Consider the following 18,134-nt stretch of genomic DNA (forward strand, 5'->3'; position numbering starts at 1 on the left):
TAGTGAAGGATTGGAGTGAATTTTAAATAAGAAATTGGGTCAGAAAGAGTTTGGGTACATCTGGAAGAACAAAAAGGAAAGAGTGGTGTTGCCAATATTAGAGTAAAATTTTTGAAAATGGTTATTGCTAATCTTGCACTTCTCCCATTGAAGGAAAAGTAAACCTATTGCTGTCAGAGAAAACTGGAAGGAGATGGTGTGAAGCCACTAGGATGCAGGAAGATGGTAGTGATGCAGTGGAAACTACCTAATTCTCCTCTTCTAAAATTTCTCTGAAAATAAGGCCACACAAGATCAGAATCACAAGATTCAGTCTTATTCAGAGTTCACTTACAATGCTTTCACTGAAGCCAAAAAAGCCTCATTCTGTTGCTATTTTGATGCATATAAAATTTGTAGGATATTTTTATGTGTTATGAGAGGATTCGCTATGACAGTGTGGCTATAACAAGAGATTGAAAGACAATCTGAAAGGACAACTTTCCACAGCCTCTCTAGTTTTCTCGCAGCTCAAGTGTTCAATATTTGACAACTATGATACCTATACTGAAAGTCAGGTGTTAGTTATGAAATTCATACAAATTAACACCTGTGTGTTTTATATAACACCATTTCTACTCTGTATAATTGTGCTGAAAAACTCTTCAGGGTAATTCACATCTAAAGTATTCCTTAGATTAATTTTCTTTATCTTACCTATGTCACTTGCATTAGCATCTAGCTGTGTTGTCTTTTTGATGTTCTGTGACATGAGAAGTGCTGCTTGTTCTGTAGTATGCATCAGTTTAGTCAGACTCATTCTTTGGTTATCTACAGGAAGAGCTTCCCAGACCATTATTTTGTCCTTTTGTAAAAAATTGTTCACAGTGTTAACCAAAACCTGTAAATAAAATAATATTTTTTAAGCAATCGAATCATACATAATTTATAAARGAAGAAAACCCTGACATTTTTAAGGCTTGATCTACTCACATTAATAGTTGTATTCTGAAGTGTTTCATTGTCAGGAGCTGAGTAATGAATGGTATTCAGTGAAGAGTAAGATAGTGCTTCTACATATGAAATCACATCTACAGGTAAAAGCGGTCCTAAAGTATTCTTATTAATTTCTTGCAGCATTTCCAGGGGTGTTTTTAAGTGACTAATCTGAAAAATAAAAGTMATAAGAAAAGCCACAAAAAAATTCTGTTAGTGGAAGAGGAAACCAAATGCAAATGAGTGATTTTAGTGACCTAATGGCGTTTAAGATGTTTATGCATAAAAACGAGGCATTATTTAACTGAGCAGCTCTACAAGTAAAGTTATGGTGCTACTCAGAGAAGAGACATGATTGATAAGACTCCAACAAAGTCATGGTCTGTCATATACTTGTTTTTCTTTATTTTTAACTTCTGCAGCTCTATTTTATTTATCAGAATACTGTGGAATGGACTAGTAAATATTCTGCAACATATTTTGTAAAAATAATTAAATATCAATAATACAGCATCTCAATTGACTCTTTTCTGTTAAATTGTAGTTGAATTGGTGGGAGCAGATGGGCAGTATTTATTTATTTTGTTTGGATTTTTCTTTTATTTTTTGGCAAATGCAGAATATAAAGCATGTAGATTGGTGCAACCCTACTGCATATTTCATCCTTTTGATTAAAGTTTTTGAACTACTAAATTTACTTACATAAAGTAATCAGTTTAAAAAGTAACAGCCTATAGAAAGTGCTAGAGAGAGTTAGYAGATGAAGCGTTTGGCCTAGATTGCAAGTTTCAAAGTTCTGGCTGAATTAGGTGAGACGTCATACCTAAGTCAGAATGCTGAAATCTAATGAGATTTTATCCATCCGAAAAAAAGAAGAAAAAAAAAACCTGAGCAGTAGATTTGGTAAGATATGTAGTCTCTGCTGCTGAGCAGCTATTGTAGCTTCTGCTTCATCTTTGATTTTTCTGATTAGAACTACAAGCTAATAAGTGGATTAAAATCTGATATTAAAATCTGATAAAATTGAACTATTTGGATTTATTATTTTGCTTTAAGTTTAGTTCACCTACGTATTAAAAGATTCACTACATCTTTGTATGCAAACATGGTAAGTTAAGATTGTACCTTAACAAAAAAAGCCTGTTAATATAATATATATCTTACACTGGATAAACAAATCTTTTAAATTAAAATCTTTCTGAATCTAGTAATTTAGGCAAGCTGTTTAACATAAAATGCAAACATATACAATTGTTTTTAATTTATTCATATTTATGTTTAATTTATCCTTCTAAGCTAGACATCACTATAGTTGTAAAATAATGAATAGTGAATTCATTATTTTATTTGCTTTAAGAAATCTCAGCTTCTGGTGAAAAAATCTTGAATCCTAAGTCTTTAGGTCTATAAATCTATGTCACTTTAAATAATATGCTTTGAGGAGTAAATATACTGGCATGGTGGGATGCTATTGCTCCACTTTCTATTTTGTCACTTATTTACATTACCTTTGTAAGCTTTCACTCTGAGCAAGCAAATAATTGCACATCGGTAAATGCAGCAATATATAACTTCAGAAATTACAGAAACAGTTGAGTGATTACTGCCTTTCTGAATTTTTCATGCATCATGACCTTACTATGCTAGAAATACAACACATACATTCCCAGCAAGTTATTACCATGATTTGAACACATAACCAATTTCATATAATTTGGAATTATTAACAAGACTTCTGCAAACATGCTTAAGTTCAATTGTATGCTTGAAGCATTTGTTAAAAGCTCCTTAAGAACTATTATAATTGAAATAACAGTTTCAAACAGAAACAATTAAAGGATTTGCAAATTAATCTATAAACCAATGCTACTTACTCCAGCTAAAGTTCTATTAATATGTTCAGTTATACAGTCTTTGTATAACTCACACTTGACCTTTGGATTTTCTGTAGAAATTAAAAAAAAAAAAAAAAAAAAGATTAGCTTAAGTTTAACACAATATTCAATATATACTTATTGTAAGAGCTCTTTAAGTAACTTCCCCAAACCTCCATTCACGAGCATAAAAAGCAGCACTCCAGTCTCAAACTTCAACTACCAAGACCACCTCTTGACCGAGCTGCTGTTTGTACAATATTGAAACACCACTGAACTGGATGAGAGTATTTTTATTATGTCTTTGGTAGAGTTTGTCCCCTTTTCTTGGAATTTCTACCAGGGTAGTTAAGAGAAGGATCAAATTAATGGAGGGGCAGACACCTCTGAACAGCTGTGAGGAGGTATCTGCTTTTCAGAATGGATTTTGTCATACTCTTCAGCAAAAAATAMATTTTAAAAGCATTCTATTCTGAGGAAATGTAGATGTGACTGCCTTGCCTCTTTTCATGTCTTGCTGATTAATCTAAGTGAAGATAAAGAGACACTGGTGGGTTTCTCAGAAGATGTAGCCCTGTAATAACACATAAACCTTTATAATATCATGTACCTTGGCAGGAAGTGCCATCATTTGGCTTAAACCGCAATTTTCCTGTGGATGGTTGATAACCTTCCTTGCAGGCACAGTTATACCCTCCATCCACATTTTCACATTTTGCATGATCTCCACAGGCAACAGTTCCTTCTTTGCTGCACTCATCTACATCTGCAAATATTGTGAGAAATTGAATTTTTTATTAAGTATTTACAGACTAACACCTTGCTGCTTTGTTGATAATCGCCCTACACACTGCAAGCAATTTCACAATAAAATTTCATGGAAAAAAAAAAAAGGCAAAAAGTAAAAAGGCAAACTTAATAGCAAAGCAACTGCCAATTATATTACTTAGGGATTAGCAGGATAAATCATAATTGATAATATTTTTATACCACTACTTTTATTACTATGTAATATTGCATTGTTCATGTTTTAAAAGCATGAGTTTAAATATTAATTCTATCATAACAAAATACTCGGCATGATGCAAATCATCTAAAATCCATTTTCCAGAGATTAAACTAAATAGATTTTCTCAGCGTTACTATTCAGTTAGAAAGGAAAAAGAAAACTGAAGCCTTTCTTTTAAGTCACAGCTTTAAAGAGATGCTTCAAAAAAATCATTCTATCCATCTGGTTAATCTAAGATTTAAGCTCTATGCCTTTTAAAGTGCTTGGCATATCTTTTTTTTTTTTTTTTTTTTTTTTTTTTTTTTTTTTTTAAATCACAGTTAAATTACATTTGCCTAAAATAGCTTTTGTCCTTCTAAATAATTTGCTTTTAGGTAGATAGGTTCAGTAAGTGGGTGGGGCACAGTCTATGAGTAAAAATGATGAATTCCAGTAAAGGAATTCATGAATTGATCAATTTAGGTGGGTAGGAGTAGGGAATAGTTTGCATAATTTGTTTGGCTGAAGATAGAGATCAAATAACTCAATAGATTCACTGGAGAAAGCAGCCTGGGAAAAATACCAAAGAATTCTGCAGAACAGAGTAATGGGTTGTGAAACCTATGCCAGTAAGGAGGGAAAAGATAAAAAGTCAACAGGTTTGGGATAGGTACATCTGAAAAAATGGAGAATGAAGAAACGATATATATATATATAATATTTCTATATAAGTAGATTTAAATGAACAGGATGAAGTGGGATGATGGAGAATTTGAGAAAGAAACAGGGGCAATAGCAGGTCTGATTATTGGAGAAGAATGGAGAGCTGAATTGACAGGAGGGCTTTATGAAGGGATTTAAGCACAAATAAACAAAAAACAGATATTAGGAGTTGGAAATGCACCTTTAGCATACCAAATCATTTTTGTACCCTTATTTTGTTGGGGATTTGGAAATGGGATAAGACAAACATGAGCAATAATGTATGAGAAATATGGAAAAGCATGGAAGAACAGAATGAGATACTGCATGTGTAGGGAATATAGAAGGATGTCTGAAGGATACCCGGGGACCCCTCTGACTTTTTCACAACGTTTTTTGACAAATTAAGTAGAAAGTATTTTATTTATTACAAGACAGTCTTCTTATATTATCAAATGAATGCATTTGGAATTTTAGTGGAGCTTCTGAACAACTTCTGTATCCACACGTTTTTGTATTCTATTCTTCATTCTCCAGGTTCCTTTTTCCTGCTTGTAATACTAAAGGCCTTCTAAGGAGTCAAGGGCATGGTTGAGGTTTCACCCCCATCTTTCACATGTTTCTTTGCTTCACTCAGCAGTAGCTCAGATTTGCACCTGAAAATTTGTATTTTAAATCCACAATGATCCAGAAACTCCAGCTCAAAAGCAGCTCAGATACTAGCACAGCAAAGGTGACCAGAGAAGATGGGTCTCAACCTCACAAGCCACCTCAAGCACTGCCATCTCTACTCTTTATGATGTTAAATGATTATTATCCGCTAGTTTGATGCTAGTTCGTTTGCCTATTTAATTCCCAGATCTCTAGATGTAGTTCTCGAGCTGAGTTAATGAACTGAGGTTTGAATTATCCATATTTGTATAGTTTGCGACCTCAGTAGTCATAGTGTTAACAATATTATACTTTCAGGAATCTGACAAATTGGGAAAAAGAGTGGAAAAAAAGTGAAAAAGTGATACAGTGCTATGCAGAGGCTAAGTCATAATTAAGTGCTGTCACTTAAAGACATAAGGCCTAAGTTCCTCCCTTGGCATTTAAATAWCCTCTAACACCAATAAACTGTAAAGCTCTTTCTGAAACAAGGGGGTGCCTCTTGGTGCCCTGTTGTATCACTCCATGTAACACGGTCAAACTTTGATCGAATTGAAGCGTCAAGGGTGAAAAACATGACAATAGCAGTTTGCATAACAAGAACACTCATCAGCTTTGTGCCAGAGATTTCTTTGGCCCTGTCAGCTACACTAAGAAGGGCATATAGGGTCTCAACGTGATATTCAGGATGTAGCATAAAACACCAGTAAATGACAACAAGCTTTACTAAAATTTACAATGACTTAAATACATAAATATTTCAATACATTCCAGATTATCATTGCTAGGTATCAGGTTCCCATGTGATTTACTGTTGCAAGGATTTCAAAATTATTATGATAATTTGCTTCTCATGATCCTAGTTTGATAAATCATTTATTTGTCATTATTGGGCATTCATACAAATTATCCTTTCCTTTTGCAATTATGTCACATATTAAGTGTAATGGAAATTTTAATGAGATTTAGGATTATCCAAAACAACAGCAGAAACTCAAGTACCAAGCCACATCTCTGGCAACAAGATATCTATTTAAAGTCTGAGAGAGACACCCTGTTGAGCTTATGCAAATAGACTTTATGCAGTTGAGTTGTCCATATGGAATGAATCCATATCACGCCTCTCTAATTTACTGCTTCCTAGAGAAAAATCTCCTGGTTGACAAAATTAAAAAGCAATAAGACTGATCTTGCAAGGTACTAATCAGCTTCGTATCCCTTTTAAATCATTTTAAATCAATGAGACTTTCAGGGACAGTCAACAATTTGTGGCAGTTACAAGAACGTTCCTTTTAAGTTCCTGCTTTGAAATAATGTGTGGTAACTGCAGGGTTTTTTTTTGTTTGTTTATTTGTTTTTTTTGGGGGGGATTGGACATGGACAACAGCTTGTCAGTACTCTCAGCAGTCAATTCGACTGGAACTTTGGGTATCTTAAACCATCCTCCTTAATCCACACRGGCAGTGGGATAGGGCTACCCAAACTTGCATGAGCAGAGAAGACTCCTGAGAAAAGGTTGAAGGATAGCARCTTTTTAAACAGAAGAGCATTTGCCACAGCTCTGCTAGAAACTGGCCCCTTTACTAGTACAGTATTCAAAATAAATTCTGAAGCTGGACTTTGAAGCTTTTATAATAGTTCTGATCAGAAAATGATATCACCAACATCACTCAGGCTAGCATGAAAATAGATTTATAACCTTTTATTTTATTTCTRTGCTTTGTCATTCCTCATTTACTGCAGCAGGCAAGGAAATTCCAATTAATATAAAAGTACTGAGAACAGTTATTATATTCAGTCTTGCCAATTACTGATTTTTACCTACATCGCTTTGATTCTTCACCAGTCAGTCGAGACAGCTTGATATCTGCATTATACTGTCTGCTTATTAGTAGCTTGCAAGTGATTGAAAAGTCCAATTGCAAAGGACTAGATGTTTCCTCCCAGCATCTCCATACTGTGGAAGGCAGCAGCATATACAAAGTAGAAATTAAAAGCCCTAAGAATGGCACATGTAAAAACGTCTAGCAGAGTGGCAAAATATTGTACCCCATCTGCTGTATCATTGTCCTCATCACAGAAAAGGACATGATGGAGAATGGGCCCTTTCCCAGTACTCTCAGAAGAAGCTGRGAAAAACCTGGAGAACGCTAACAGCCTGTTCCAGAAAATGGCAGACTGGCAGAATGACATTCATGTCACTTCATTTTAGAGATGTCACTTCCATTTTAGACATGGCCRTTTCCATGTTTCAACCTTGTTGACTGGAGAAAAAAAAAAGTAGGTTTGTATTTCACCTTTTTATTTGCAGCAGAATGTTCAATAAAATGTGAAGTCTAAGGATAAAACTTGTCTTTTACACAGGAAATAGATTTYAGTATCTCACATTCATAACAGTAGAAAAATATCTTCTTCAGAACTACCATGCCTCTGCATTTCTTTTTTTTTTTTTTAATTCTCCACTTCTTCCTTCTTGCTCGCTTACTTTCTGCTCTCCTGTTCTACCTTTCTCTGCATGTTTCATTGCCACCTCTTGCCAATTCCAACTGATAATGCAATGAAATAATCCTGTCCCTTGAGAGTTAACATGTACCTTTCCCTTCTTTGCAGGGAGGGGGAATGGACATTTCCCAGAGCTATTATTTCAAGATGTAGTGGGGTCCAGCCTCATCACTTCCAAAAAGGAGAAAGACCTGTCATCTAGGTCCATCTAGTCCTATCATCTRATTAGTAGCATCAGATCTACTGAGCATGAAATATTCTATTATGGTTATCTGCTAGATAAAGTGGAAAATTAATTGCGGATCAAAAGGTTGTCTTTAGGACTGACTGCTTGGTAAAGTAATGTATAATGAGAAGAAGTTTAATGAGATGAGAACATGTAAACCCATGCTTAATGAACARAGATGCCCACAGGTAATTTTTCATTTTAGTGATTTCGGTGAGAATTTTGGAAGCTGTAAAGTCATCTCATACAGACTTGCAAAAAAAAAAAAAAAAAAGAAGAAAGGGAAGTGATGAGCTAACCCCTTGTACAGGATAAAAATGAATCTGTCCGGGAAGAGAAAGAAGGAAATATAAGAGATTAGCAAGTTTATGGTAAAAAGCCAAAGTGACCTGTGAACAGTCACAGAAACAACTTTGAAGACAAGACTTCTGAAGCTGAGAAAAATGTCATAACTGGTGAAAATCAAAGCTTGGATGATAACCACAAGAATATTTGCCATTCAGTGTGCTAACAGTCTCAATCCCAGCTAATTTAAGAACGATTCATAGCAGCTGGGTAAAGCAGAGCTCTTTTAGGTAGATGTGAGCAATGGGCAAGAAATGTCGATTAGATCACTTTCTGGCTTAATATGCAGCCTTTCTGCTGATATTAAGAGCAGTAAGAAGAGAGGTTTTCAGCACTCAAACTCACAGGAAACATATCTAGAATGAGACAGTCAGCACAAAGGTATAAAGGGCAATAGATTTATTTCTCATTTTCGCGTTCCCTGCGGACTTCTGCAACATACAGAGAAAATTACCAGGGGATTGATAAGAGAGAAATAGTTACAGTTCTTCCATTCAAAGGAAATTCTAAAGGCTTGCATAGCTTTTCAGAAATAACATTTTTTCCCCCCAAGAAGTTTTCCGCCCCTGTAATATTGAACATGATCCATCCAGCTGCAATGGAAACAAAACCTCAAGGATGGCACAGAAGGCAGGATAACTGTGAATCTTGCTCATTGCTGCTGACCAGACTTAAAAACAAAACAAAAACCCAAATTCCAAATTAAAGCCCCCAGTCAAAATGTATTTGGAGCACAGAAGCTCAAAACATGTGGATTTTGCTTGTCAAGAGGCAACTGAATGCCCTTTACTACTGTTTTTCAAGACCATGACACCCTCGCTCTTAGTTCAGGAAAAGCGGCATCAACGGGTAGATTGAGGGCCACTGTTTTAACCCAATTCTACATTCATTGTCTAAAACTGCACATGGCATGAGGATAATAGCATTATTGAAATCAGTGGCAGCTGCAGTATTTTTTGAGAGAAATATAGGCTTGAACTGGAATATTAAAACTCTTCCAGAAGAATCACATGAATTTCATATCCAGACTCCAAACTCCAGAAATCTGAAGGTAGCTTACTAGATGGTTATAATTAACAGAAACAATATGAAAAGAGTGACAATTTAAAGCTGGTTGGCAGACATTAATAACTTACCCACACAGGAGGTTCCATCATTAGGTACAAAACTTTGTTGACCGTTGCTGGATTTGTAACCAGGTGCACACATGCAGAAATAACTTCCCACAGTGTTTGTGCAATTGGCATTCTCTCCACAAGGCTGAGTAGCATTTTCACACTCATTATCATCTGTCAAGACATAAATTAGGGAGAAATATATTTGCATTTGCCAAGTGAAGAAAACTATAAAGTAAAAGCTTAATTTGGCCATAGGTATTTTATTATTTCTGTACATTCATAATGCTGAGCTAGTGCTCCTTGTATTTGCCTACAAAGGTTTTCCATTGACAGAGTAAGGAAGGTGCTGAGCAGCTCTCCTCTAGCCTCATTCTGCATGAGTCAACAAACCAAAGGGAAACTCACAGGACACTGAAACACATGTATTAATGAGATTCATTTGGAAGAAGGGATCAACTCATGTATTTTATTGCATGCTTGTATTAGGTAATCTTTGATAACTATGTGGTCTTCACATATCTCCAAGATAGCCCTTGAGGACCTTCCTTGGAATTTAGAATTATAGAATATAGTGTCCAAAGGGACGTAAAAGAGTTAATTACTTCCCAACATGAAAGCAGGATCAGTACAACTAAATTGACATATTTTATTTATACTGTTCTTGAAGATCTTCTGGTATTTCTAAGCATGCCCAGACAACAAACTGCCATAAATTGTCATATTCTGACCTGAACCTTCAATGGCTTTTTTTTTTTTTTTAATTACATTCTTTCTTCTTAAGATCTTTGGGATAACTAATGATGACAAACAGATGAGCAAGAATCATGACTTGATCTTTACCTCTCAAAAATTGCTGCATGAATCATCAATTTTGTACCTACAAAAATCACATGATCTCTTTCACAGGGCTAATCCCATGTCTCCTATGGGAGAAGAAAGTAGCAGCTACATGTGCAGGTCAAGATTACTTCCTCTGTGTATGGCCTCTGCATCTGTTCTTAATGATAGAGTGAGGATCTGGGTAGTTTGACCAAAGGTCAAATGAAATCAAACTCCTGCATTAGACCATACGGTCAATCAACTGCAGTGAGTCAATAAAATTGTTCTCTCTAGAACATCCCAAGATCCCTGAGGTCTATTAAATAATTATGGCCAAATCTTAGAGGAAAACAAAACAAAAACCAAGAGCTACCTTATCCAGAGACTCTATTAGACTTATTAGACTGATAATAACACTTAAAATACTGGTACTTCCATCTTTCGAACAGTCCATTTTTTCCTCTAAGCATGCCAAAAACTGAGGCAAATAAATCAGATAGTAAAACACTCCCAAGCAAAAAACACACCCAACACACACCCAAACACACCACATCTATGCAGAGGTCTCCATTTCTTATTATCTTTATTCAGAGAAGGAAGGGAGTTAAAAGCTTCCTGAAGCCTGCTGGGATTTTATTCTTGTTCTCAAGCATACGAAACCTCAAGACATGATAAATGACAGGAAAGAACTGTTACAGGGAAAGATATAACAATTTATTGCAAAAGATGAACAATTAAGAAGCATGACAGGACGAAGAAATATGATTTCAGAAAAGGCACCCATGGATGAGTTTCTTAAAGGTGCTTCTGCTTCCTGATGGCCAGTGTTCTCATAAGGTGCTTGCAGAGACAGGATATAGATAACTACACTGTCATGTAAGTTAAGGAAGTGGTAAAAATAAAATACACCAAGAGCTGTAACCAAGTGCAACAGTAATACCTTTCTGCAGTATAACCTATTTCTGACCCCCAGAATAACTGGCACAGTGCATTTTTCAGGTTATACCTCTGATATGATCTTGCATGTTATTCAGTGGACTCCAAGATGCAAATATCAATTCAGAACTGCTGCTTTCCTCAAGGGAATTTGAGTCAACAGTATCAAATGGATTACACTCATTATAACTAAAATTGAATGTAATTTAATGAGGAATCCAAGTATGAAAACTCTGCCAACACATGCCAACAATATTTATTTTACAGCTTTGGTATTCATGAGAAAACAGTGAAGGTGTATGGATCTTAGAGAATGCCAAGGTAAATCCAGAATGGCTTCAATGAAATCATGAACAGGGCAGAGGGAAGTGGTAGGAATCTAAACTGAGAAACCGGCYCAGAAAAACGACCATTCCTGTCTGGCAGGTGGCAGCCTAAAACATTTTACAGATCCTTGCAGTGTTAGAATTGCAAATGAGAGTGAGAAAGACAAATGAGGAACAAGTTTAAGAAAGAGAGAAAGAGAAAAAAAAGAAGAGAGTTCTATATGACTTTTATTAGATGTGCTTAAATAATCTGCCTGGCTTTACTYGTAGAAATATTTTACAAGGTGAACAATGACAACAACAACAAAAATCCTTCAGTTCTTAATGTAGTCACCACTTTGAACTGCCATGTGAAGAAAAAAATCTAGTTTGAAACCCAAAGGTTTAAAAGATACTTTCTCCACTTYTTACATAATTTATAATATTACTGGATTTGTGGTTTAAAGGGAGTTAGAAAAAAAACAGAATTTAAAGATAGGAAGTTTTTGCATCAAATGTTTTTCCACAGATACAGAGAGGATACTTTAAATGGCAGCAAGCATATAACCCATCTGCCTTGTTGCTACCCAATAAAATTACAATATGTGCATTCACTGCTGGCAGATACCCGTTGAACACTGCAGGCAGAGCTTCAGGAACACACACTCCTATAAAGGCTTTTTTCTTTTTTTTTTTTTCCCCCCTCTCTCCTCTCTCCCAGTTACCGATGAAAAATTCAAAGACTTTCAGAAACAAGATTGACCAAATGACAAGGTTATTATGCCTGTATGGTAATACTGCATTCACATCTATTTGATATACATCTCCTGAATAGCTTACTTGTCTTAACTCTTTATTTAAAATAGCAATACAGCCATCATATCTGATTTGCCTCAAAATCAGATCATTAAAAATGGGAGGAAACTTATGAATGTCATAGAAAATCTGAATTAAATGGCCTGTAGAAAGGTAGCTATAGGGATATGTATGTAAGTGTATGTAAATATGGTTATAGTATTTCCTTGATACAGGTAGAAATTAAAACTTATTCTCTGTCCTCACCTTGAAAATTCAGCTATATATTTTGCTGTGCATAAATGCATTTACAGTTAAACAATTACTAGTTGCATGTAATCATCTCTGGTAGTTTGGAGAAAATACATAAGGGCATTCTAAAACAAAACTTCTGAAGGGCTGATGTACTGCTTTTCAGAATCCTTTTTGAATTGACAAAATGGTTTTTCTCTGTTAAAACTAAAGGTATTCATTAATCTGGAAAACAAATTTTGACTTATGATTGAACAGCCTCATAAGTTCAAACATTAACATAGTCTTCTCCAAATGCAGAGGACCATGAATTGGGTCCAGTGTTCGTATAAACACTTTCATATAGGATAATAATGTTCACTCAGATAAATCTCTACCAATTTTATATTGCTGTAAAACTGCATTTTGCATTGATATAATTTTTTTCTACGATTGATAGAAAAACATATCCTTTTTAAACAAAATTTTATATCATATTTGAAATACAAGATTCTCAAAAGAATAATCTGTGGAATTTAGAACCATGATGCTATTGGAAAACAGAGGATTTATAGGAAAAGTATAAACCAAGTTTCTTCCAACATATTCCATTTGTTGTCAAAAAAACCCCACAACTTTTATCTTGTTATATACTCTGATAATATTAGGTGGATATTAAGTTATGATCTTAAATAGGAAATCTACACTTACAAAACTATTTAAGTCATTATTATGACAGAACCCCTTGGATTATCAGTTTTAGGTGTAGGATTTATTTTGTTATACCGTCTTCATGTTTTACATGAAAAAAGTGCCATGAGGGAAACTGCTAAATCCATTGCCATAAAAAATAAGCAAACAAAAAAGAAAAAAACAAAAACCACAACTGTCTTGAAGGATTTCCATTGCACCAAGTACACTGCTAGGATAGATTCTGCCATGATATGATGACATGCAATATGAAGTTAGTTACGGGGTGAAACCTGCCATATTAATTCACAGTCACACAAAATATTTATTTTTTCTTCTAAGAATTTCGGAGGTAAACAACTTCTCCTTTCACCTCAAATAACACACCGGTAAGATCAGTTGCAATCACCTAAATTAAAATTTGCATATTTTCAGTTCTAATTGAATAAGATTTTTGTAGAGCTAAAAATCTCACATCTGAGAAAATATTCTGGGCTCCCTGGCATGCACTGAACTAAATTGATAAGTCAGGCTGATGACCTTTACCAACTGAAAAAGTGACCTGAGGGAAAAACAAGCAATGCTRGACCTGGAGTTTGGTCATTGGAGACAGCCGGCTGGAGGCTACTCACCTAGGGGGATGACCTGCACTGCAGGACCTGCTCACTCAAGCACATGCCACCTGCAAAGCCTACCCTGGAGCCACACAGCCTGGAGGCTCAGCGTGCGATGTCCAGTCTCCTGGCTGCTCTACAGAAGGGCTGGAATTCCCTAGAGTCTTGGATCAAGATCTTCTTTGCAGTTAGACCTACATCTGCTAGAGCCTTGGCTACAGACAGAACACACAGGAGTTTTATCCTCCTCCCTCTCTGGTAGGGGCCATAGTAAAGGTTCTCAACATGAGATGACCTTTAAGCGCTCCATAGACAGGCTGGAGAAAAGCAGGAGGTTTCCCAGGACAGCACAAACCTACCTGGTACAGGTAAACTCTTTAGACATCATGACATTTTGAAGAAACATGTTAACAAATTAAGACACCTGAGCAGAGCTTGAGTTTGACAGTTCAAGTTTCTCTAAAGCCAGGTCTAAACAGACATAGAAGTGATTTTTAAATTCAATACAAGCTCAATGTTATTAGAGACCATAAAAAACCCATACAGATGCTATTACTGTATATTAAAATACGCTTGCAACTTGTTCTGTTCAGTGTATTCCCCGGATGACATAAAAGGCAGCAATTAAATCAACAACAAATAATTTTGCCATGATCCAGGCCTTTTGAAGCCAAGATTGGAGGCCTCAAGGGCCCATGTGTCCATCAAGAGTGGCAGCGGCAGCCCAGGACTGGAGGCCACTGTTGGGCTCCACAGTCTGAGAAGTGGACAGCACTGAGTAGGAAGGAAATGCAGCCCGGGCGGCTGGGGAATACACTGATTCATTGCAACCGGCTGCTCTCTTTCAACAGCAGCCTCTGCTGCCAAAGCTGCTGCAGAGCCCCCGAGGGAAACTAAAACTACCCTTCTCTCCTGTAAACCCCATGGGAGAACTGCACTTGAAGTGCCTCACTTAACCCCTCAAAAGCAAGGAAATGAAAGGCTTCCTGTAAAACAAATTCCAGTGCTGCTCACCCTGCTGTGCTTAGCTTGTCTGGAGGTCTCAGAACAGTGGGTGATCACACATACATTACTTGTGTGCTGCAGGACTGCAACTCCGCAGCCCTAACAGCCGGAGTTAAGAGCAGCAATACCATTAACAACCTCGCCTCTCCTTCCTAGCGATCTGTTTCCATTAATGGTAATTTAATACAATTTGTTTATGATTCTCCAAAGATTCAGCATTCAAGTTTGGTCTAAATCAGCACAAAGAGCAGATGTTTATATGAACCACTTGAGACTGCAGAACTGGGCTGGAAATCTCATTTAAATATGAATTGCTTTCATAATGGGCCCGATTTGTCTTTGTCCTGCGCCAGGGCAAGGGATCAGGCTGCATAGGAAATCTTGCCACTGAAGGCTCTGCCTTGCTAGATTTTCATAACTCTCTACCTCTGTGCAAGAGCCCTTTGCAACAGCTTCTCTGGGTGCCTTTTCTTTAAAAAGCAGATTGCCAGAAGCTTTTAAGTGGTTTGGACTTGAGGGCTCCACTGCCTAGATGGACTSCTAAAATCCTTGGATCAACTAAAAATATTTTCTATCATATTCTTCATAGTCTGTGTGTATAGGTAGAGAAGATTTGAGGTGAGCAGTGCTTGTGTGTCTGGTTGTGCTAAAGGGTCTTACAAAAAAATCTAAGATTCCCAATTAGAGGAAGAGAGCAGAACAATYCCTAAAGAAAAAAAAAAGTGTTCCTATGTATTCAAGACACATARGCTGAGTCTGTTCAGACACTGGACAAGGTTTAGAGAGTTTGATATATTATCCAAACTGCTTCCTTGATCTCTTCTTAGAATTTCCAGGCATTACAAATTAAAGCTGATGAACATATGTTATCAGGCAAGCACCATTGATGAGAATGCCTTTTTTTTTTTTTTTTTAGTAGTGCTTTCCAGTGTCTGGGTAGCATCAGAAAAATCTATAATTTGTTACCAGTTGTATGCGAGTAATACARTAAGAAAAGAATCTTTAAAAATGCTTGTTCTTGCCCAGAAACAAAGCAATGACCCAGCTCAAGAACTGCGGGAACTTGAGAATGAAAAGGAATAGCGTGCTCAAATTAGGGAAAACAGGGAAATGAAGCTCATTGTCTCATTGCAATTTTATGGGGAGCTTCAGGTTAGGAGCGAAAACCTCAGACTAATAGTTTGTTATCCAGATGACACCCCTTTCCTGACTGGAACACAAGGGAAATGCTGTAAGCAAGATGCCAGGAAGATTTATTCCTCCCATTGCAGGGGAAAAGTCGGAGCGGATCAGACATCCCCCGCTGACCGGGATGAGCAGGGTCTCGGGACGCCTGTCAGGCAGTGGGTGAAGAGCACAAGCCAGAACATCGGAGCTGGGCACGAGGGACCAGGAGCTGCCACTCACTCTTAGGGGAAGCAGACCATGACCTCCTTGCACCTGGAGCACACCAGGCTTCTCTTTCCACCTTCCCCCCAGGAATTTGACATTAATTCACATCAATTGAGCACCTGGAGTGATGAGTTTTAGAGGGAAATACTAAGTGAGAGGGACAGTAATTGTCAGAGACAGCGAGGAGGCACAAGTAAGATGAATAGACATGGGTTAGACATGAACTGCCTGAGTGCTCAGCCTGACTTTGGATACAGGGAATAATGACCAGATAAATTCTCTTAAAACAGGACTATAGACACCAAATAGGAGGGAATAGAATAATCATCTCATTTACAGCCCAAGTCACATGCAGCTTCGGTTCATACAATGAACTCAAGCAACCAGAGGTTCACATCTGACAGGATATGAGCAAGGGAGACGTCATCACTCAGCTCTAAACATTCAGGTCTCAAGCAAGAGATAAGAGAGAGGGAAAACAGCTTAGCAAACAGTTTGATGAAAGGGGGAACAAAAGAAATCCAGGCAGCACTCTCCCAGATTTCAAAACAAATGGGAACTTTGTTCAGAGTCTGAACAACACAGTCAGGAAATGCATCATCATATTATGGCTTACACAGACCAAGGGCTGCAGTGCCATTATCGTATGGGTAAACAAGATGTGAAAAAGGGGCTGAGACACAACCCAGCTTGACTCAGGCAGAGGAATGTAGAGCATGGCCTGATGAGCATTATCTATTCTCTCTTTTCAAAAATAACTTGCCATAACATATCTGAAGCAGTATTAAACACATTTCTTGTTTTTAGCTTGAGACCTACATTATGTTCCATTTCAGATTAAAAAAATACAGTGAAAGATGTGGTAAAATTGCTTTGAGAGAAGTAATAGTTCAAATATGGAAAGCCATAAAACAGCAGCTACAGAAAAATCTTCCCCCCCACCCCCMCATTGTGGAGCAGTATTCATTGATTTCTGAAACTGCAGACTAATTATGCTCTGAGTGGAGAAAGTACTCGAAGAAGTCTACTCTGTGCATCAGAGACATTGAGTTCATGATGTACTTTTGTAAAATCCAAGTTATAGTGCTAAGGACAAGAGTAGCTTGATGAAATTTGATTGCCAGTACTACTATGAAGGTTATACGAGGTGACCTAATACTAGTCTGAGAGATACATGGACCTATATTGCTCTGTCTAGGTCAATATCAAGGTTAGCTCATTAAAAGAAAATAACTCCAGTAGAGAAGGGACATCATATTTTAAATTTTCAGTACCTGTTTCATTCTCCTTGTCRAATTGCTTGTGATTACATATGAACTGTGCATCTCCTACAGTGACTCGCGTAGTATTAGAAATTTGTCACCAGGTAAAAGCTATCTCTGCTTGTAAGTTATCCCATTTAAATGCTTTAGAACTCAATAACTCCCTGTTACATAATAGACTAATTCACAATAGGAAATCATTACAATCTATAACTGAGAAAAGCCATTAATTACTGGAAAGKGTCCAGTCTCCAACCTGAAGATATTAAATATGGTCTGGCAAGGAGGAGACAATTAGACCGAGGAATTTTACCCAATGGGAAAACATGCCAGCATTACTTCAGCTAGGCTAATGACTTCTACAACAATAACCACTTTAAGTATTTCCAGCTACTGTCAATGCTGCAAATATTTTACTACATGAAGAAAATATCTTAACCATTACTGACAGTCATGTTCTTAGAGACTGACCCCAGCAGCACACTTCTGGTAACAAAATTCACTGTGAAAATACATAACTTTCATTTCTAGTCTTCTGATGTGAATTACAGCTAACTGTAACGATGCAAGAGTAATTATGGATTATAAAAGCAAGGGGAGCCAAGTCTRCAGTACTACTCAGGGCCTGTTAAAGAGATGTGGATTTGGGGCTTCTTGCGGTCGTTTTTTTTTCCTGCATAATACTCACATATTATGCTAGTGCA

The 18,134-nt window shown here is 36.8% G+C and overlaps 1 protein-coding gene across 1 annotated transcript in view; it reads right to left on the bottom strand.

The window, feature by feature from the left end:
- Nucleotides 1–18,134, bottom strand: part of ADGRL4 (adhesion G protein-coupled receptor L4) — a 69,768-nt gene that overhangs the window by 25,390 nt on the left and 26,244 nt on the right. Inside the window, exons 3-7 of the mRNA XM_026037955.1 lie at nt 9,400–9,552; nt 3,460–3,615; nt 2,850–2,920; nt 973–1,146; nt 697–880 (exon numbers count right to left, since the gene is read on the bottom strand). Coding sequence (XP_025893740.1) covers nt 697–880; nt 973–1,146; nt 2,850–2,920; nt 3,460–3,615; nt 9,400–9,552 — 738 coding nt within the window. The remainder of the gene's footprint in view (nt 1–696; nt 881–972; nt 1,147–2,849; nt 2,921–3,459; nt 3,616–9,399; nt 9,553–18,134) is intronic.

Source organism: Nothoprocta perdicaria, unplaced genomic scaffold (assembly GCF_003342845.1).
Source record: "Nothoprocta perdicaria isolate Ctin4 unplaced genomic scaffold, notPer1 scaffold_20, whole genome shotgun sequence".
In the NCBI taxonomy this organism is placed as follows: Eukaryota; Metazoa; Chordata; class Aves; order Tinamiformes; family Tinamidae; genus Nothoprocta; species Nothoprocta perdicaria.